The sequence below is a fragment of the Astatotilapia calliptera genome, chromosome 7, assembly GCF_964374335.1.
Source record: "Astatotilapia calliptera chromosome 7, fAstCal68.1, whole genome shotgun sequence".
Taxonomy (NCBI): domain Eukaryota; kingdom Metazoa; phylum Chordata; class Actinopteri; order Cichliformes; family Cichlidae; genus Astatotilapia; species Astatotilapia calliptera.
The window spans coordinates 3,717,678-3,740,976 of record NC_137428.1 but is presented as its reverse complement, the minus strand read 5'-3'; the positions used below and the strand labels follow the sequence as shown (position 1 = coordinate 3,740,976).

Sequence of the window (23,299 nt, the reverse complement as noted above, 5' to 3'; positions counted from 1 at the left end):
AATGAACCAAGAGAAAACTGGCTTCCTTTTATACAGACTGACGCTGCCCTGCAATCAATATGCAGGTGGATTCACAATTAACCTAGTTGCGTAGCCAAGAGCGAGCGCAGGAGAGAGTGAGGGTGGTATAGCAAGCGAGGGAGAGAGAGAGAAAGAGAAAGGCCAGTAGTCCATCCGGCTACATTAATAAAATATTATCTTTTTCCTCTTTGCCTCAGACAACAACCTCAGAACTGAAGTCAGGGCTCTAACACACAAAATGAAGCACAAACATGCTTCTTTTTGTTTGTGTCATTTATTTCTGATATTGTTACTTACAGACAGCAACAACAGCTGGTTATAGACAAACATTATGCCAGCTAATGTTAGCCTTGTGTGTCCTAAAAATGTCACTTTTTCCTCTGATAAACAGTGTTGCTTGTATTCTCACATCATATGAGAATTCATTAACTAAATGTCAGAGTTAAACAAGGTTACATCCACTTCAAAGACAGTTTCGCTAACAGCAGCTAACAGTGGCAAAAAACAAACAAACAAAAATGGTCTTAATGACAGAAAAGTTCAGCATATCCTCAACAACTCACCTGATTATCACCGTCATAGGTCAGAAGTGTGCTACTCTGAATCACTGACCCATATCAGACAAAGTTTTACAGCCTCTTCCAGAGTAAATAGATGTGGATGCTTCTCCCTCTGCATACTGACAGCTGAGATAAACCACTGTAAGTAGGATTATGCACTTTAACTGGGCAGGTTATTAAAACAGAGCTCAGTTGACTGCAATCTCCTGACATCTAACAGTAAAAGTTTTACTCAGTTCAACTTTAGGGATTTCAGTCTGGAGCCCTGTAGGATAGGTTGGCATAGGCTCCACCCCTAATCCCCCAATGATAGATGAATTAAAGTAGGTGTGCCTGCAAAGGCCGCTAGAGTTGCTTGGTACTAAGGTTCACCCAGTGGTAACTGAATTCGGTACCTCAAACACTCTTATTAAAATTATCTTACAAATGATAAAATAGACTGTGAGTTACACACTGTCTAATAACATTATCAGCTGTCTTTAGTCACACAAACACGGAGATGCTGTTGGCAGATATGACCTCTTGTAGTTTGCACAGAAACAAAAACTATTTTTACTGTGTCTGCCCACTTTTTTCTATACTTGAAAATTCTCATAATTACCAGTGATGAGGATAGGCTTTAACATCGTGTGCCTCTGGGAAGGACAATGATATACCCAGATGTCTTCATCTCTCTACATGCACACATAAAATATTAAAGACATAAATCATACTGAAATTTAAGTATATGAATACATATTAATATTATAGTACTTGTTTAATATGAAGTGTTCTACTGCACTACAGTGTTGTTGAGTGAGATGCTAGTATTTTATTATTCTGTAATAATCAGGTAAATCTCTGTCCTTGGTTAATCGTCTCTAAAATGGGAAAATAAGAACAAATTTTTTTTTCGAGATCTGGGTGAAGGAAAACTGAAATAAAAGCATCAGTTTAAACAAAAAAGCAACCTCATTAAAATGAGATCACATTTGCTGTGATTTAGGAACTAAATTCACAGCTAAGGTTTTCTTTCTCACGAAATTACATTCAATTAAAATGGTAGTGATGTGGAAAATGGGAAAATAGAAGTGTCGTCTTGTAAGTGCATGTTTCTTCTTCAGTTCATTTGTACTTATTTTTGCTTGGTTTTTTATTTAAATTCAATCAATCTCTCATTTTTTTCATAACATCGAGATTTTAGATCTGGCTGGCTATGCTGTGATTGACTGATTTAAAAAAAGAAGCTCTTGTTTTTAATGGAAAATTTTTAAAGGGAAAAGGAGGAAAAGGATAAGAGACAAAAGCCATGCTAACTAGTGCTGTTGTGCTTTGATGTTAAAATTCACTATCTGTATATCTGTTTGTCAGATTAAAGTGAAATATAACCAGGTAACCGAAGCGATGTGTAACCACCCACCAGGGTGTGGATGTGTTAGAGAAGACAGCAGCGCTAAAGTTAGCCAAACTCACACAGGATCCAAAGGATCATGAGTAGCCCTGTGGTTTTTACACTGTGACTGATGACCACATGCTTGCAACTAATAGTTTACATGGATGTTAAAGACACAGAGCAATTCCTTTTCTCTGACCTTAATGCTAAATGAAAATCTGCTTGGACACAGCTCTACTTCACTGACTTGTTTTCAAAGAATAGAATTGATTTTAAAAACAAATGACATGTCTCAGTGCTTGTTGTTGCCGAATGTCTGGAGCAAATTCAATTAAAAAAAAATTGCGTTATTTATTCAGTAAAAACTGTGGAGCAGACAAGCTCAAGTGATGCTGTGCCTCCTGAAAATGTAATTTTGAGTTGTACTTTTCTTTATTGAGGTGTTTTTCATCGGCACATTTGTCAGTCTCAGGTTATGCCACGGTTCATTGTATTATTCTCAGTACCAGCAGCTCACAAATCAGCAAACACGGGAGTGGCACAAGTTAATTTGTTTTGCTCCAGATACATTTTTACAGGATATCTGCAGCCTGTAAAAGCCTGACACTGCTGAAGGTGACTTATTTGTGTGTGCACAGCAAATTCTGGACAACAGAGGGAAACTAACAAACACTGCGCCCGTGTTTGTTGGAAAAAATTGCAACTACGGCAATTCAGCGTGACAGAGTCTACAATTGAGTGCAAAGCAGGAGTCGGGCTGCGTATAAATCATCTCCCCTCACTCAGTCAGTTATCCTTCCTCCCTCCATCACCTGCTATGAACTCACCTGAGCTGCCGGCTGTGGAAAGCTCAACTCACAGCAAGGGTGCAAATGAACCAGATCACACACTGAGAGGCAGTGAGAGTCAAACAGCGGATTTCCTTGCAGATAGTTCAAACGAGGACATAAATGCAACGTGAACAAAAGCGGAGCATGAATAACCTCAGGCTGCCTTGAATGTGTGTTTGCCTTTTCAAGACCGACACCACAAACTCCTCTGTGTACCAGAGTTTTCTAGAGTCAAATGTGAGTTCATCTGTGCAACAGCTAAAGCGTAGTCTAAACTGAGTCGTGCAATGCAGCACTGATGAAAAGCACAGCAGCAAATCTACAATCGAATGGTTGAAAAATGAAAAAATCAAGATTCTGCAGTCGTTGCCTCAAGTTACTGAACCATGAAGTGTACTTAGGCTTTCACAGACTGCTTTTGCTTAGTTTTGGCTAAAAAAAAAAATATTAAAATGGTTTAAGGTTGTAGTTACTTATTACCTGTTAGTGTAGCATTAGGAGCTTTAATAATTGCATTAAGGACATTAAAAGCCTGATTTGTGCACTTGTTCAGACACCTTCCTCCCGTCTTTGGTGAAAAAAGGTGATTCTGAAAACCAGCAACCTCATTTCCTGTCTTGACTTTCCCCAGTTAAAGGTTAAATAAAGACTAAAATAAAAAAATAAAAAAAACCTGAACAGCAGTGGACTGACAGCGTCTGACCTCACCGCCATGGGCTGAAAACACAGATCACTGCAGGCAGCCAAGGACAGGTGGAGGAGGAGGAGGATAACTGTATGGAGGCTGTAGACTAAGAGGAAGAAGATGAAAGGGAGGAACAGAAGATGGAGAGAGAAAGAGGCTGACGGCATTAAAAACAAATCTGTTGGCAGCCGGCAGATAAACGCTCCACTCACTTTACATCCACACGCTCTCTCTCTCATCTACTGTTTACCTCCCTCAGCCTTATCCTATCTCTGTTCACTAGTTTGCATCATCCTTTTGTCTTTCCTTCACACGTCTCCTCACTCGTGGCCCAATTTCCACATGATTTGTTTGTGTGGGGCAGCTCTGGTTGTGCTTCATGCATTGCAATTATGTACACTTATGCCTCTCAGGGGTTTGCCCTGTGCCAGAGTCTTTTTAGCTACAATTTCAGGATCAGAAAAGGAGGTTTAAAGACTAATTAAAAACTGTGATAGTTCCCAGTTTGTGCAGAGCTAAAGCCAGTCACTCCGTCCAAGGTGAAAAAGTACACCTGATCTGAAGAAAGGACAACTTTAAGGCTAAAAAAAAGGACAGAAATTAATCCAACCTGCAGTTCCTCTAATGTCCACTTGAGACTGTCTACGAAAGTGAGTCAGTCCGTGTAGACTTCCATGTCCAACTTTATAGCAGACAGAGCCGTGTTTACAGACTGCGACAAAAATGGTTTTAATTTTTGTGGATATACTTTTTTTTAAACACATCCATTTTAATAACGTGAGGCTTGAAGGTTGATGTCCTAATGGAGGGTCACACAGGCGGCTGTAGCTGTTTACTGTCTGTTGGGCTTTGTTGCAGCTAGTTGGAGTCTCTTATCTGGATGTCTGGACTGTGTTGGTGCCTTTTGAGAAGTAATATGGCCTCCTGTAGATTTAGTTGTAATAACAGACCATCCAAAAAGCAGCTTTGATCTGCATCTATTTTACACGTATACAGTTTATACTAACCCAGCTGGCTAGAATGAGTACCTTAGCAGCTGTAGCCTTTTCTGACACTAGAAATCCAACACAGGGGCAGCCAAAAAATAAGTTTGCATTTTTCGTAATGGCCAGTAGGGGGTGATAGTTTTGGTTACAGAAAATGTTTCTGTGTTTTTGTGGCTGTGGAGGTAGAGTGGATCGTTTACCAATGGGAAGGTTTTATCCAGGAAAGTTTATAAGGACGATTTTCCAGGATTTGCTCATTTGCTAACAACCTGTCAATCACAAAATGTGCAATTTCACAGATCCGCCCCTCGCTTGTCACACCTGGTTTCAAAACACTAACCTGGCAACAGTAATAGCACTCAGCATGCGCCTTCATATTTAACAGACCAGGATTACAGTACTAGTCAAGTTCACATTCGCTGTGTACATCTTTCATATACAGTCTGTGGTCTTCCTGCCAAGACTGAGCACCTTGTTTTTATGCTTTACCCATGGATCAGATGTCATTTTGTACAAAACTGTCCAGCATTAGAATATTTGAGCCTTTCAGTCAGTTGAAGAACAAAATATGACCCGTGCTGCATTCTGTGAAGATCCCCCCACAATAATCAGAAGTAATGTATTCATTTGTTTAGCTTCCTGAAGATTTACTGAAGTTTTTCAATGTTAGTCCGCCCTGCCTCACTCTGTAGGAAGCTAGGCAGGATGCAAAGCTGTGTCAACACTGCTGCCCTGTAAATATTTATAGGCGTTTATCTGCTGGGCTGCGGATTATCAGCTTAGTGTGGTACAGTAGCCCCCCGACCAACACAAGCACAACACGTTCACCTGTTACCCTGATGTGTTGTGACTGCAGGGACAAACACAGCGGGACGTCTGAGTGTGTTTCTGTGAGCGTGCAGATCATACAAACCCACAAATCAAGGGTGCTGATAATGCCCTAAAACATCTGCTGTATGCCTGAACTTTGCTTTCACTGCACTGAACTGTTTGTGTGACACAAAATAAAAACCAAAATGCTGAACTTTATTAGGAGATAAAAATAAAGTCTCTTTGAGGAGATGTCAGGTCTGTCAGGCACCGTCAGCGACGCAGGCAGTAAAGTTTCTGTTTAACGACACGATGTTCCAGCCCTCTTTGCACGAGGGCTGCTTGATATTTTTAGCTTCTCTTTTACCTTCCCCATCAACTTCAAACTCTATTGAATTCTAATAAATTAAAACTAGCAGGTTCCCTCTCAGGTGGTTTCCATAGACATGAGCATTAAACACAAGATTCACAAACACTATTTATGTACTTATACGTATGTATAAGTCATCACTTATATTGCTTTTTAACCTTTATTTGCGTACTTATCGATGTAACAGTCAGTATAAAACTGAAGTTAATACAATAATACAGTATCCAGTTGTTAAGTGATGACATGTAATCCCTGGTTCATTAAAGCTGTTGTCATTTTAGTGAAGTGTTTTAATGCTTTGTATCTTGCTTTATTTAATCTGAAGCCCTGCCAAAAAATATTCAGTGATCAGTGCCGGCCTCTCTGGGTTTTTATTACCACTAGTTGTCTGCAGGACATCTTAAAGCTTAGTTTTTAAAACCTTATAATGTAACTACACCCCATTACCTCACAGATTACAAGACACCAAATATTTGAACGGGTCAGAAAAGAATCACTCTGAGGCTAACAAAGATATGAATGGGTACATGAAGCCAAGAACCAGGAATTTTAATATAGTGAGTAATCTCAACCATGCAGCAGTAGATTAATGACAGTGTATTATGACTAAGCTGATGGTGTGCATGGATCCTAACGTCAGTAACCATACTGTTGCTGTTGTTTAGTTTTTTGTCTTCATTTATGTCTGAAGTGATAGCAGAGCTGTTGGTTTTAATTTTTCAGAAACCCCTAATTCAGAACATGGTGTGTCATCTTTAGGTGGAAACCAGTGAGATAACTTTATGTCCTGTTTTTCATGGATGCCTGGATGTTAAACTTGATGGTCACATCTGGTAGAGCGGCCACACTGATCACTTTATTAAGTATGAGAGAATTCAGACAGTTTTTAACTCTCAGTCATGCTGTAGAGTATTTTTGAGTTTGGGAACTGAAGAGTTTTGACCTGGAAACATCCAGGACCTGGAAGACATCAACTTAGGACTTGACTTAAGAGGCAGGTATGGACAAAAGTATTGGGTCACACCTCTTAGTCTTTGAATTCAAGTGTTTCCAGTCCATTTGCTACAGGTATATAAAATGAAGCACCTAGCCATTCATTCTGCCCTTAGAAACATTTGTGAAATATTTGGGTTGTTGTAAAGAGCTGGTGAATTGGAGGGTGGTGCTGTAATAGGATGCAACTGTTGCAACAGTTATTTCTCCTTCAGCTGTGAAAGTACGTAGGAACCACATCATCTCAGCCAGGAAACGTCAGACCACATAAAGTTGGGTTGCCGAGCACCAAAACACAGCAACAGTCACCTCCAGGTGCTTTTTTTCTTCTTGGGTTCTTGGGTGCATTTATTTTTCCCATTTTAATTTACAAAGTTATGAATGTGTATAAATTCGGCAGCAGTACACGCTCCTTGTGGTCATTGGATTCCGTAGCTTCATGCAGCTTTGCTTCAGTTTCACTACTTCTGTTCTGGCCATCATAGCAGACGTACATTTTCAGCATTGGTGTCAAGAAATGGCACCTCACTAACTGTTAAAAAGCAGCAACCATTATTCCCAACATACGCTGCCATCCTCTGACACGTTACAAACACTAAATGTGCTGATGTGTGTGGCCTTCAGTCATTCATGGCTTCCTAATTTGGCATGAAATCCTCAAAACTGGGAGAAAACAGGCTCTAGATGGAGTTAAATTCTGAACCTGAATATCTCTGCATGTTTGTAGGTGCACACAGCTTCTTTCCCCGGCCTTTAAAGTGTAAATGATTTTTTTTCCCATGTCACAGAAGAACCTTTTAAAATGTACTGAGCAGACATATTCGTGTGTGTGTGTGCGTATGCATTTCTATTTGTGTGACAGTGAAAGAGATGAAGTGTATTCATGTTCCCCCTGCAGTCATTCCCCCTCCAGCTGTAGATGGCTGCTGTGATAGGCAGCAGAGGTTGGCAGCGAGAGGAAAGGCTTCTCCTCATCCTCGCAGTCGCCTCCTCTATCGTTCCCTGCATCAAATTGGAGCTGTCAGTCAGCTCTCACCCGCAGCACAGCACACTCTATCAGACCGCAACAACCGCGGGAAAAAACACGGCATCAGCGAGCGGCGACATAACACCAAAAGGGAGAAGGTGCAGCGAGTGCTGAAAGGAGGGCATCTGGGATTATTTGATGAAATGAAATCAGTGCTGGTTATCCGCTTATAGAAGATAAATCACTCTGTCCTTTAGAAAGTTTCATCTCACCTCCAGCAGGTAACGCAGCCCGACAGAGGGAGCAGCTGCAACTGATTTAAGACCAAATTCACTTTCAGCTGACTTTCAACTGCAGCTACATACAAATGGCACAGCTTTCATTCTCAATTAATTTCCTTATAAATCAATTTGATACTTTCATTACAAGTAAGGAGAAAAACTAGGCTGTATGAAAACTTCCTTCAGGGGGAGGTTTTAAACACTTGTGTTATCCTGCTGTGTCTTAAAATACAGCTTTAAATTGAAGTTTTTCTTTATTTTCTACCATATATATCCTGGAATATGACAGATGTGTCTCATATTTTAAATAACAAGGCCAGCAAGTAAGTGTGAGCCAATCACTCTAAATGCTCATGGTCATTATATATGGTCATTACAGCTGCTGTCCTAACCTACGGTTTGCAAGAGGCAGCCAATCAGAAGGAAGTTAGGACCACAAGACGACTTACATATGTATGATTTTGAAGTCTGATTCATGCAAAGCTATGCTGGTAAAGTCCAAGAGTCCCCTTTGATAAATAGGTGTTGCATTACTATATATTTTACTTAATAGTTTCCAAGGTAACGGTTGTTAACACACACACCAAAATAAATAATGGCGTACCATCTAAAATAGTCACGGTTTTGAATTCCCAAATTTAGAAACTCATAAGCAAAACATTTTAGAAACAGAAGTGATTATGCTGTGTCATGAGAAAAGCGTTGGTTCTCTGGGTGATGCACAACAATTAGTTTGGACATTTGTGGGGAAAAAAGTATTTTTCCCAAACACCCTGTAAATGCTGGTTGGTATGTTCTGTATACTTCCTGTCAATTTAAGAGTGTTTTCACAGCTGCACCTGAACTCTGGTTTATTTTCCCTATTTGAGAAGGTATAAGAGGAATAGGAGGGTAACAAGACACAGCTGTGGACAGTCAAGACAGAGAAGGGAAAAGTAAAACTAAAAACGCGACACCGGAGCTAAATAACTACCTAAAGCAGGACGTAAGAAGCAAGAACAGGGAAATTCAGAATAAACTAGAAAGACTGAATAAACTCAGAAACTGTAATTAAGGACTAGTTGATAAAACTCAAAATGGACTCAAAAACTAGCATAAGAGCTAAACAGGCAACACTTTAATAAACAAGAACTTTCAAATCAAACTGGAAAAAGCTACAAGTTCTAATCTCATCAGCTGATTTGGATGCAAACGAAGACCAGCCATGAGGAATGCTTTGCATTAAATGAGTCTTACATGAATGTCAAGTTCGCATCAAGTTATCCAATAAGCTATATATCTCTGCTTGTTTTTACAAACATCAGTCTTACTGTTGAGCTTCATTGCTCCTGTTACAATCATCAATCATTAAAATAATAAAAAAGTAAAAAAAAGACAAAACAGAAAAGAAACTGGGCTTCCTGTACAGAATGGCAGCATCCCATCATTCTGATGTGTTGTATTTCACATACAGTTCAGAAAGAACTGCATAAGTGCATGCATGAAAAATAAACTATAAAATATATAACTTTTAGAACATGTTCCCGTCCAAATATTTACAGTTTAGCCTGTATGGATTTGTATTTTACAAACCGCTGGACAGCATCGCTTTTAACAAACAGGAGGAGAAGGTGTAGGTAATGTTTTTAGCAGGATATTACTTCAACTTTGGTTCTCCAAAAATCTAATTAATATCCTGCTAAAGCAGTGAGTTAAGCACGACGGGAACATTTTAAAATAAAATACAGTGTGAGTGTTTATGGTGACGAAAGAATATGGAACATTCCTTATTAATGGGGTTTTAATAGTTTGGAGTAATGATGCAGCTCTTTGGCATAAAGCAATGCAATGTACTCAAACAGTTTCACTTGGATGCATTCAGTGTTGGTTTGTCTCTGTGTGTGAGATTTATTTGAAAAGACTCTTAACCTTTAAATACTTTTTTATTCATGCAACCTACCCTAACCTCAGCCTTCTATACGCGTTTGCATCTGAAAGTATTAAAAGGAAATTTGGTTTTTAATTGGGAATTAAACTCAAAGATCACAAAATCATTAAAGCATCATAAAAAAATCTATACAAATAATTTGAGGAGAAGTTATTGGTTCAGCTTCTCAATGCAGATTAATAGAGTACATTAGTGCCTCATAGTTTGGTTTCTCATATCAGGAATGAAGCATTCTTGCAAGAAGATGAACGAGAGGAGCTGAAGGACGACTCATGACCTGTCCACTTGAGCAGACTGCCCTGTTGTCTCTGCTCTTTAGCATTGAGGCCTGTAATTGGTTCACATCCACAGTGATGCTCTACAAGTTGTATGTCATCCCCATATTAAACCTCTTCCTCTATTAGTTTGATTGGCATATTCAACCTCTGAATGGAGGGAGCAGTGTGACGGTTATTTGAACTAAATCTTAACATCAGACCGTCTGCAAATATTTAGTCAGGAAATGTATTAAATCTACTTTCCATGCACCTATGTTGCATGTATTCCCTGTTTTCCTTATGTTTGCCTTTCATATTTGCAACAAATAGGTACACGGGCAGCTTTGTTGTAGACCACATGGCCACTGGTTTTCGAAGCCTCAACATTAACACTTTGGTCACCAACGTTTTGGGTTATTGGAGGCAGAAGTTATCAAATCTGGACAAAGGATGACTTTGTTGGTTACCGCAGTCTGTATCCATAAAGACACAGATAGCTGCTAATTAGGGCTAAATAACAGAATAAAATCTTGGACTTTGATTCACCAAAACTGAAATGAAACGCAAATTTTATTCGATTTTTTTCCCAAGTACTGTACAAGTTTACAGGTTCAGTTCTCCGGGCCCTTTCTGCTTTTAAAACTTTAATAACAAAGATTTTTGTGTATAAAAATGACTTCAAACAAGCTGCTCTTCATAAAGATGAACTCTGCTCACAACATAAATTTGCCTTCATTTCATTGTAACAATAAAGTAGCCGAGATGGAAACGAGCAGCATGACGCTACCGCCTCAGGCACTGGTGCATCATAGGACTCTGTCTGCGAGGGTGTGAGTATTTAAAGCTTGCATGTGTGTGTGTTTATTTTCAGTGCGTTTGACTATCAGCGAGTTCCCTCTTCGGTCCCTGCGGATCCCAGTCCTGTAAAACAGCCCCGCCCTTCGTCTTCGTCATCTTCCTCCTCTTCATTGTCCACAGCGGCTCTGAGAATGAGGAGCAGCAGGCCGTCCAGAAGGAGCAACAACACACACACCTCCGCCTCCAGCAGCAAATGTAAGAGGATGCTGTGCTGATAGAAAAATGACTTTGAACTTTTAAAGTTTAAACAATTTCAGATACAAAATTACAAGGTTTATATTTCTGGTATTATTTATATTATAGGTCAGTTATAGGGTGATGTAGCCGTGGATATTAGCTCTAAGTAAATGGCATTAAAGTACAAAACTTAACCCCAAATAATTGAACAATACTGGCAGTGGACATGCTTAATTTTCTATATTTAAAGTGGTAACATTTCACTATTTTGATATTTATGCACATTCTCATATCCTGCAAAAACAAAGAAAATTAGTTTTGTCTCCACCAGCTTGGAAGTGGTGAAGATGTGTGTTTAACCTCTATGTTTGTGTTTAGCAACATAAAAACCCAGTTTTTCATTTGTTTGGAGCCTTGGGCGGCCGTGCATCGCTTCCTCTTCACCAGCTATTTTCAAACTCTGTTGAAGGCCCATTTTTCCGGCCTGCACATGTGTAGTTGAGTGGCAGTGATCACAGTGATCTTTCACCTTGGATTTCATTCAGCTTAAATTCAGAAAGGAAAGATGGTTAATAGGACAGGTGCTGAGAAAAGGCTCCAGTCACACACCTACTGCCAACTGCCTGGCAACCATCAGTCGCTAGGGGAAAATGAATATTCCCTGATCAGCGAGTGGTTGCAGGAGGCTGTTTGCTGGTAGTGAAAGAGTGAATTCAATTTTATTTATATATCATCAAATCACAACAACAGTGCCCTCAAGGTGCTTTTTCCTGTAAGGTAAAGACCCGAGAATAATATAGTGAAAACCCAAACAATCAACCCCCTTGCCCACCATGTTCAGATACAGAAACTTATAATCAGCATGTTTGACCAATTACTATGATCCTATGATTCCTATGATCAAGTTGTATCCTTGTTTGATTTAATTGTCTTTATTCTTTTCCTCTTTTTTGTGTAAAAACGTGGTCTTTTCGATGTATCATTTAGACACTCCTGAAATAATCACATGGCGCTCATATCTATAAGTGCAGAGTCCTTCATAATGCACTTAAACAGGTGCTGCACTTTCAGAGAGTGAGCTCAGTAGGCTCGTCATGGCAGTTTCTGTTAACCAAAGACAGAAAGTCTCCATCAAACATGTGGATTTTTGAAATCACTTAATAAGCGTGTTTGTTTACAAGGCAAAATAAATAAAGTAAAATAATACTGTGCTTAGCACTTGCCTGTTAACTGTACATATGCGTTCTTTTACCTTCACAGCGCCTAGTTGTCACAAACTGTTCCAAGTCTTCTTCTCTCGCTTTTCCAGTAAACTGTTTTTCATGTCCCAGAGAGACGTGCACTTTATCCATCCACTGAGAGCTACATGACCGTTAAACCTAATGAAAATATCAGCAAACATTAAATCCAGAGTCGTGGCTGTAACTCTGCCGAGGGTAAAGGACGAAGGGAAATACTGTGGCACGAGAAGTTCAGGAAGTTCAGCTGTTAAAAGGCTTTTATCGAAAAAGGGCAGAGACACCAACTCCCCGCTGCTGTCAGAGGACGATACGCAGGGGTGTTTAACGCCACATCCCTCACCAATTAACGGCTTTTAAATTTCAGACCCACACATGAGCCTCGGCCTTGATGTTCACATTTGTACACAGTTGTGATGTTCAGCCTGTTCCCCCCCCTTTAAATCTGCAGCTCCTGTGGAAACCTGCTGCACTCTGAGGATATTTCCTCTCCAAAACCCTGTTTCATGTTATCTCCCGCCTGTGTGACAGCTCATCTCGGTGGTAAGGCCCCAGGGTGCTGGAGAGAAGGCGGGTGAGGGGGGGTGCTCCAGATGGTCTCTTCATTAAAAGCTTCTGTACCGCAGGGCTCTCCTCTCCTGCTATAACCCAGCCGAGCCTATCAGCTCTCACAATTAGACCGAGTTAATAGTGCATGGAAAATAAGAATTGTTTATACTAGTTTATTACAAGCCTTAATAGTTTTTACTGCGCCCCATCACAAGGAAATTAGATTGCCTTTGCAAGCTTCAGAGGTCGAAAAGCTTTCAGGATTGAAGTAGTTTTCAGGGTCATTTGGAGAGCTGTGTGCAGCAGAGTCAGTCCATTACGGAGCACAGCGAGGGCGAGGGCTCATGCAGCTGAAGAAGGCGGCAGCGCAGCGCTAAGAGTAACTGATGGTGCAGGAGCGCGGCCTTGACGACTGCACGGGTCACTGAATGACACTCGAATCTGCATGGAGCTGTAAAATCCTACTGCGGTCAGCGCTGACTTTTGAGTTTGCATCGGCCCACTTATGAACAGAAAATGACCCTGAAACACATCAGCGCAGCAAAGACAGAAGAAGAAAAAAGGACTGCTCAGAGTTGTTTTACATTACATGTTGGTTTCTGTTGTCATTTGTGGGCTCAGACCATCTACCAGTTGTTGATTCTCTCTGTGGGAATGTGGATTACAGAGGTTCATTAAAACTGCTGCTGATGAGATTTGAGATTTTCTTCCACACCCAGCTGCAAAGAAACATTTCTTTATGTCGCTGGATTTATGCACGCTGATATTGAAACAGACAAATCACTGCTGTCTAAAATGTTTTTGTCTGCTGCAGATTTGTCTAGACTGGCACTAAGATGCCCCAAACATGGCAAGACAAAGGGGTGTACCATCTATTTTTCTTTAATTTCCCTTTTTACACCCTTCTCTAAGCCCTCGCTGTACTTTGTGTGTGTCAGCGCTAGGATATCAAATAATTTAAATTAAACCCATGTTTTTAATAGGGGTGCAACGATACACAAAATTCACGGTTCGGTTCGATACTTTGGTGTCACGGTTCGATATTTTTTCGATACAAAAAAAATGTTCATGCATTTTTAATTTGTCATTTATTAAAATTATAAATATATATTTTAACTCAAAAGTACAGTTTTTAAATTTAACCCTAACCCTTGTGCGCGTTTTTTATTTTGACAGCGAATGCGCACCTGCGGACCACTTATGTGCAGCCCCGGTTATATAGCTCGTCATATTGCAGCCACAGAAATTATTTTGTCCATGAAACCATAAAGCTGCACTTTCTTTTTGCCTTATAGTCTGATTTGTCATAACTTTTCCGTTTTGTGGTAAGCTTTTCTTTGGCTGTCACTTCTTCACCCTGACCTGTCTTATTTGGCTCAGCAGAACTAAAATATATATCCTGCTGCTTTTACACGCACACTCACATAATGCTCAGCGATTCTCTGCGCGATCAACCTCTCACATGTTTAAGCTGCGGGAGATTTCACTTGTCATGTTTGCGTAGTAAGCTAACGATTAATAAGACGATGTCAGAGGAATTGGTGCACAAATTATCATCACTCACAGATCAGTGCTGTCGCTCTCTATACACAGTTCGCACGATTGCAAAGTGAAAGCAAAAAACAAGCGCAAATTCAAACGCGATTTCAATATGTCACATATTGACAGTGGCTCACCGATGCCAATGACATAATTACCCAGCTACATTTCCGAAAGAATGCAAAAGCATTGACATAGATTTTTCCTACAATAGCCGGACGGGCAGGGCAGAGATAGATTTTGGTAGCCCGACTGGAAAAACGCTAGCCCCGGGACGTCGGGCTAGCGATATTGCGAGCCCTGTATCTGATTGAGGAATCACTCATCTTTGGAAAAGAGAGTTTATTACAGAGAAATGGCTCTTTCCAAAATAAAAGCTATACTATACGCTTCTTCTGGGCTATATTCTCAGCAGCATATTAAACATATCAGGTCCCCATAAGGAGAATCATGTGCTAACAGCTGTCTAAATGACTCGGCTAAAGTTAGTAGCATGCTTGTTGTTTTTGTCTTTGCACTAGGATGATGTCGGTGTAAATGTGCAGTTTATATTCGTTGTGTTCCCACTAGTGCTTTCAGGTTAATCTCGTTGAAATGACCTTAACGCCACAACACGGCAAATCTCCGTTAACGAGCTACCCCTGATCGCTCCGTGCATGGGACTAGACGGCCAACACGTTAACAAGCTAACTGCGCTAACACACTAGTTCACACCCATGTAATTGAGCATTGCGTGGCACATCCGACATACTGTTTTACTTTAGTCCATGACTCACTTACCTTCAGGGTCATACGTCACATGAAAACCAAAATAATTCCAAACGCCAGATCTGAATGAGGGTGGGGGAGGTTCAATTTGCCATGTTGCAAGGAGAGCTTAACTTCTGTCTCGCTAGCTTGCCCTGCGCTCTTCCTTCTGACTATGCTGTCTGTGTGGAGCGCTCAGTGGATCTGCGCTCGACAGTGCAGCCTAGGCGGAGTAGTCGAACGCAGATTCACTGAGCGCTCCACACAGACAGCATCGTCAGAAGGAAAGTTGATAAAATAAATTACAAATGTTGTATTGTTCGATACATATGCGTACCGAACCGAAAGCACTGTATCGAACGGTTCAATATCGATACGAGTATCGTTGGACCCCTAGTTTTTAATAACTAGTGTCACTGTCCACGTGTTATGTCTTATCTGTACACCACATAAATTTCAAATGCAGGTTTGACATTAAACTGCAGGTCCAGGATTCAAACCCAGATTTAGCTTTATGTTCTAAACAACTGCACATTTGTTGCTTATAGGTTTTTACATGCATTCATTTGCATACTAAAAAGCTGTGTGTATTCTATGTTATGCACCCTCCTCTTGTGTTTGTTTCCTCATTTCCTTTTTCCTCTCTCACAGATCTCTCACAGTGTAACAGAGTAATTGATAAACTGTTCTGCCTCTATTTAAAGGAGGCTGAGAAAAGGGTCTCTTTCCCTCTCCCAGACCAAGCAGCTCTTCGGCTTCCTCAGATCGATCCCTGCCTCTTTGTGGGGATTTACTTCCTTTGCTTTTGACATGAATGTTCTGGTTGTCTGTTTTTCACAGCTTTATTTGCTTGTTTAATGTTCTTACCCCATTAGCTTAGGGAGGGAAGTTCTGGGTTCTACATTTCACATGGTGGTTGGTGCAGACAACTTCTACGTTTAGGTCATTCTGCTTCCTGTTGAACTAAAGGAACCTTGTTAGTAAACCAAATCTCAAGTGCGGTCACTGAGGCAGCTTGAGCCTTCATCTTCTCAACACTTGACAACATGTAAATAAAGCCATGCATTAGCCGGTCACATTCACATAACTTTATCCGTTGATTTTAACATAGAATACTGTTTAACCTGAGTAGTCGTTATAGCCTCATGCGTCAGTCTTTATTTTATTTTATGCATCATGAGCCAGATTAATCCCCTTCTCTTTCTTACATCTCTCCCTGTCTCTGCAGTGAGAATGGCAGAGCTTCTTTCCATCAAAAGGGAGCTGACAGTGATCAAGGTTCAGATCGATGGCCTGCTGGACTGCGTAGACAAGATGGACAGACAGAGGAAGGATGGCTCAGGTAGAGACAAAGAACTGTGCTGAAAATAATAATAATAAAATTTAATCCTAACGCCTTAATTGCAATTATTTTCAAAATTAGAGCTGCTGTATTTAGTCTGTGTGTGAAGCAATATTTCTGTGTGGAGTTTGTTTACACAGCCCGTGTTTGCATGGGTTCTGTCTAGATACTCCAACTGCCACTCACAATCCAAAGACATCAGTTAGTGGGGTTAGGTTAACTGGTGATTCTATATTGCACATAAGTGTGAATGCCAGATTGGTGACCTAAGCCTAAGATAGGCTCCAGCCCCTCTGTGACCCTGATAAAGATAAGGAGAAGAGAATGGATGGATAATTAGCTTCACCCCAAACCTTCCCTTACTTCCATGTCTTCCGCATGAGTCATCTGCTACTGAAGACCTTGACTTTTCACTTGACTGCTACACGTATTGCTTCCATTTTGAAATGCATCAACTGACCCCCAGACCGCACATCATAGATAAAATTTGTCAAGGTGCTGTAGTGGTAAGATCTATCCATCTATTTTCTTTAATCCCCCCATGGTGCTGGAACTTATCCCAGCTCCCACAGGGCAAGAAGCGGGGTACACCCTGGACAGAGACACAGACAGCCATTCACACCCACATTCATATGGTCGATTTAGAATCACCTGTTAGCCTAGCACTACTAAGTGCATGTCTTTGGTCTGCGGGAGGAAGCTGGAGAGAACCCCCACAGACACAGGGAGAACATGCAAGCTCCACACAGAAAGGCCCTGGCTGCACAGTGGATTCAAGTCCAGGTCCCCTGGAGCTTCCCTGGAGGACTGATTTACAGTAACTATAGACTGTATATAAGTAGCAGTCAGGTGTTTCCAATCAAATGTACTTGATTAACTAAACATCAGTAAGTGTGAACACGTCTTTGGCAGTTTGCTGGTCTGCAGCATTCAGGTGTTGATGTAATGTCACAATCTTCCCAGGACTGGATGTCCCAGAAAATTCACCCCAAGGTCAGACTTGACTTCAAGAAGTCAGGCTGGCTTCTTCTTCCTGTTTGAAATCAATGAAATCAATCTCCTAAGCCCATGACAGTCTAGTTGTTGTCTTTGGTGCTTTGCCAGAATATGAAAAGGCCTGTTAGCAGGAATGTAAAACCAGGCTTTGAAATATATTCAGGACTACATTTCTGTTTACAAACGAATGAGAAACATCTAACGTATTCAGTCTCGGTCATTACTTTAGAGGTGTTCGACACTGACACGCATCCCGTTTTTATTAAATGCCTATATCAACCTCAAACATCAGACTGATCCAGGTCTAATCCTTCCTGAACTCTAAATTTGAGTTTATTACGGCAAATGATCCGTCGGAGCGTTCGGTGATGCAGAGAGAGTCGCTGTGTTTACCATCAGATGTGAGCCGGCTATCATACTGCATCTGTGAGTAATGGTTCAATGACAAAACTGCCACCAGTGGAGCGTGGATTATGACAGTGAGGTAAACAGCGATAAACACGGTCCTCATAACCTTTCATAAGCTCCCCTTCAGCGCTCAGGAGTTATCGTGTCGTCCCTGTGCATGTGTGTGTGTTTGGGTTTTATCTCCTCGGGTTGATAAATAGATGAGGAAATTATCCGATGTGACACGTTGACGGTCTTCAGTTTTTTGCGATTATTTCCTAGAAATGTGTTCCAACACTCAAATGAGAACTTCTCTCGCACACATGCAGCGAGTCGTTGAAGAGGGAGGTAATACTGCGGGTATTCGAGTTATGAGGGTTCAAATTCACTACAAAACTGACATTTTTAGAGGTTTGCATTAGATCTGAAAATGTTTCAAATAAAAATTTAAATTACAATATTTTGTTGTGACATGACTTGTGATTTTGCTTTAATGAGACCTAAAATCATCCATAACCACGTCTCGACACTGTTGGACGTCCACTTATTTATCGACAGAGAACTGTCACAGTGACTACTCTCTGTATAATGAGGAGAAATTAAAGGCTTAAAGAAAAAAATTGTTAGAAAAGGACTGTATTTAAAAGATGGATGTAGCCATGGCAACACCCCATTTGGTTTCTGGACTTTGAAGTATCAGTGTTAGCATTTTGACATCCTCCACCAAAAGCGATCGTATGAAATCAGGGATGCTATTGAAACGTGTTCTGTGATGTGACAAATCTGATGGACGAATCTGGGTTAGGTGAATGGAGAACATTACCTGAAAGACTGTGCCAACTATAACGTTTGGTGGAGGAGAGATAACGCTGCGGGGTGTTCTTCTGGAGTTGACCTGGGTCTCTTAGTTTCAGTGAAAGGAAAACGTAATGCCTCCACTTACCGAAACTTTTTGGACAATTCTGTGCTTCTGTGTGTGAACAATTTGGGGATGGACCACCTTTGACTCTGCCCCAGTGCAAAACAGAGGCTCATAAAGACACACCTATAGGATCAACTCGAAAATCAGTGTTTGTCTTTTCAAATGTTCTTCTAAATGGGCAGAAGTCCCCACACGCACTTCAAAGTCTTCTCAAAGGAGTGTTGTAGCTGCAAAGGGGAACCAACTCCATATTAATACCCAAGAATAGATGTAGCATTTAGGTGGCATGATATTGTGTGTGTGTGTGTGTGTGTGTGTGTGTGTGTGTGTGTGTGTGTGTGTGTGTGTGTGTGTGTGTGTGTGTGTGTAAGAGTGTCCTGAGAGCAGGGAGCCCAGTGTGTCGGATTCCTCTCGCCGAGGTTCAGTTAGCAGTCTGGAGCGAGAGAGTCCGGAGCCAGGGGAGGCCAGTGAGGACGAGCCGCTGCACTACCAGCACTACTACCCCTACAGCTACACCCACAGGGTAAATATACGCCCCTGCTTCCCCACAGCTACACCCATGCTACCATTGACTTACAGAATCAATATCAATCAATTTCACATACAGCCAAATTTTAGCTTTGCCTCCCGATCTTCAAATAGCTCCCAGCTTTCAGACACAGTCTCATGCTGAATAAATAGGAGTTTGTTTTCTTCTTTTAATGATATTAAACAGCTGTGGCATCACACAGCAGCAGGAAGCAGTTAACGCAGGTGTTACGGCAGCAGGGACTCCATCAGTTACTTTCCTGACGTTTCACTGTGGTCTCACAAAACCAGCTTGAACGGGTTTCAGTACAACAGCTGATGTGCTGTGCTTACACACAGCGATTATTCTTCAGTGCGCTAATATTTGCAGTAATGGTGTGACATTGCATTCACTGAACTCATCTAATTGCCTAAGTAAATGAAAATAAGACAGCAGATGGTAAGCCTAATAAAAAGTAATTACAGTAATACATTTGCTCAGTGGTTCTCCAACTTTTTTATTTATTTTTTTATTCCTTTTTCTTCTGCCTGTAGTCTTCTGGGGAATGTTCCCTTGTCACAAATTCCAAATTAAACCCTTTCCCATGGCACAACAGTACTGGATAAACATATATTACTCACTCTATATACCACCACTCCTACTGTTGCCACTACTGCAGAGCAAATATGGAGTATATGGAGCATAGTTTCAGTACAGACAGTTCACAAAATAAAGCTCAGCCATAATCCTGGCAGATGGAACAATCTCCTACAGACCTGTTGACATTCATTGATTTATAGTGACTTGTTTAGAAAGTCTCAATCCAATCTGCAAGCCTCTTTGCAACCGACCTCCAGATACTCCATTCATGCACTTCCTAACTTAATCATTTATGGAGCTGTTGTTATGGCTGCCCTCTCTATTCTGTGCTGAGGTCTTGCTGCTCCCCTCAGAGATATACCACCACTATAAATGTCTGCCACTGGTAGCGTCTTTTGTCAATAGCGGTCCTGACAATTAATATATAGGCTCCTCCATGGAATACGTATCACTATTACTCACCCATTCTACTACACAGGATAAATATACCTTCACAGGGTAAACACACAGTATGTTTTTCCCCTTTCAGTTACTTTATAGGATGAATTTAGCTACCCATAGTGTAATTTTACATGCCTGCTACCATCACTGCTAGTACAGATGTTTTACTACTACCCAAACAAGTTAAAGCCTTTTAATACTCAATCACTATCCCACAGAATGCATAAGTATCCCTATTACACACCAAGCTAGTCAAACAAGACGATGTACCTCCCACAGGGTAACCTCAACAACCTCTGGGGTGGCCAGCTCTGCAATAGCAGCTAATGCAATGCTGCCCTCTTGTGGAGAATTGGCTAACTCTGACTCAGGTGCGTTAACAAAACTGTCAAAACTCTCAGAATTATTTTTCAGTGTTTCACTAGTTATTATGGAGATTATTTTAATAATCAGTCAAACATTTCTTTTGCCAAACAGAAAGTAAGAAGTAAAAAATAATGTCCGCCACGATTTCCATATATCCAGTTAGAGTTTGAAAAAACAAACAGTTCATCTGTCCCAGTCCATCCTTTCACCTGTCTTCCTAAATCTCTCAGTCATATAGACTTACCAGCAGTAAATCTGTGACTCACCCACACTGCAGAGACACCATCTGTATAATTCCTGGTGGAAGATGTGTTTACCAGTCGCCTCGCAGGTCTTTTGATTCAGGATCTCACCGGAGTGGAGCAGATCGGCCGAGGGGAGGAGCGATGCTTTCAGTGTTTCTGTTTCTTTACAGGGAAACATAATGACATAGAATTAGCCTGCAGGCTTCCTATACCTGCCTGACAGAGCAAAGCTGCCTCATTAATCTGAGAGGAGGCAGAGAACAGACCGGCCCTTAATCTGTCGCATTGTTCCTCTGACAGGAAGAAGCCGAGTGTACATGAATAAAAGAGTGTTTTAGCAGGCTAATTACCATTTACCTCTTTGTGTGTGTGTGTGTGTGTGTGTGTGTGTGTGTGTGTGTGTGTGTGTGTGTGTAACACAATGTGTTATTATGAACAGGAAATGAGCATTTACGTGGACTGCGAGGATAAAGGACTTCCGGCTGCACTGAACATGAGGCGATGTGCAAATAGAGGCTAAAGCAGTGTTTTAATTAACCCACTGTCCTGTTAAGAGTAACTTTCTCTTTCTGTTTTCAGATAAAGCAGTCTGATCAGGAGGAGGACCTGTGATGCTGCAGTTCAGGTATGAAGGTGGCAAGCTGCCTGGCCTTATACGTTCCTTTGAAATGAACCTGCTTTGCTTTTCTTTGTTTTCTTTCATGTCTGTCTATCTAATGTTGGATGCTCAAATTAAACACAAACTGAAAATTGGGTTTGGGTTTGGAGGGCGTTGTGCTTTAATTTATGGCTGTAGACATAACTGAGCTTTCTGTGCATTTTTGAGCATCTTCATTGAAATTATTTGGGAAATAATATTAACTATGAAGGATTACACCCTTACAGTTTATGAATACAGCTTGTTAACCACTTCAGGCTCAATAATGCTAATGCACTCAGTCCAAAAGTAATGTGTTCTGTAACAGCTGTCTTTTTATTAAGCAGGGCCAAACTTTCAAATAAAGGATCCAGCATTTGTACAAGTATTCCTCATGAGACTTAGTTTTGGACATTTGTTCCTATTCTTCGAGCTGCATCATGTCAAAGATAGAGGTTATCCATAATATTGGTCATCTCAGGCGCACAGCTCTAGCTGTGAGCACAGAAGCCCCGCCTACATACAGTTTAAACCTTCTGTTTCCAAGGAGCAGCCAATCTGAAGGAAGATGGGTTAAAAAAAAAAAAATCCTGCAGAGCTACTCTAATAGAGTCCATTAATAAAAATGTGCAAACCTACACTTTAATGTTAGGTCAATAAAGAATAAGTGCCATGTGTACATGTGCATATAAACATACAGATGTTTGCACTCACTGTGCATTAAGCCATGTTTCTAGAAGTTTTTATCAAGATTTGTTCACTGGCTTAGGAGGAGATAGGGGACGTACAAATATAAATACACTACGACCTTTATAGCATGAGATGGAGATGGAAATGAACAGAATATGTCCTCTTTAATAGGTTTTGGATAAAAATGGAGCTCAGAAGGAAGAGCAGTATGATGTAATAATAATATGATATGACATAACTTTAAATATTCTTTTATTGTAGAATCATTTAAACTATTTCCAGATCTGTCCTCTACCGTAACGTAGCACTTACTTTGCTGTGGAAGACTTCAACTAGCTCTTACATCAGTTGATTTTTGCAGTTAACGTGTGTTTGCTCTTTGTTTTTGCTAAAGCAACAAAGAATGCAAAAAACGGACTGTTTCCTGTGTGTTTCTGAGTCTTTGTAAGTTTATCCAACTAAAGCCAATGACTGTTTGGTGGTAAAACACATGGAAACACATTCGGCAGTGGTCAGCAGTAATTGGAAGTTGGACATTTGCGCATTAAGTATCCAGCCCTATAATGAAGATAGATCTGCTTTCTCTTTCCTTTACTGCCCAATACCTACAGCACATAGTTAATGGACTATAAAAGATTATTGTAGACACGGTAATCTCACCCATCAGTTTGACAAATCTTATTTGTGAAGCCTCATGCTGACTTTTCTCACCATCTTAATTTTTCGAAACAAGACGGTGATGAGTGGAGCTGAGAAATTGAGGGACAGTTAACACTCAAAAAATAGCAACAAGAATAATAATAGTGGCCAAAATTAACATCATATTGTTTTTAGTAAGACTTCAAATCAAATATTACGACTGTAAACTCAACAGCAAAGTGTTTCACCAAGGTACAAATCCTGGGAACAGATCACACTTTTTCCTTGTACTTCTATGGAACAGCCATATTTTTGCAGCAAGAGGAGTCGCCCCCTGCTGGTCATTTAGATTTAAGTCA

At 40.7% G+C, this 23,299-nt stretch overlaps 1 protein-coding gene across 2 annotated transcripts in view; it reads left to right on the top strand.

The window, feature by feature from the left end:
* LOC145429658 (RNA-binding protein Raly-like) overlaps positions 1–23,299 on the top strand; it is a 104,706-nt gene that overhangs the window by 78,306 nt on the left and 3,101 nt on the right. For both annotated transcript variants that reach the window (XM_080303390.1, XM_080303389.1), the window contains exons 6-9: positions 10,931–11,112; positions 16,396–16,509; positions 19,186–19,337; positions 21,554–21,599. In XM_080303390.1, coding sequence (XP_080159516.1) covers positions 10,931–11,112; positions 16,396–16,509; positions 19,186–19,337; positions 21,554–21,586 — 481 coding nt within the window. In that variant the 3' untranslated portion in view covers positions 21,587–21,599. The remainder of the gene's footprint in view (positions 1–10,930; positions 11,113–16,395; positions 16,510–19,185; positions 19,338–21,553; positions 21,600–23,299) is intronic.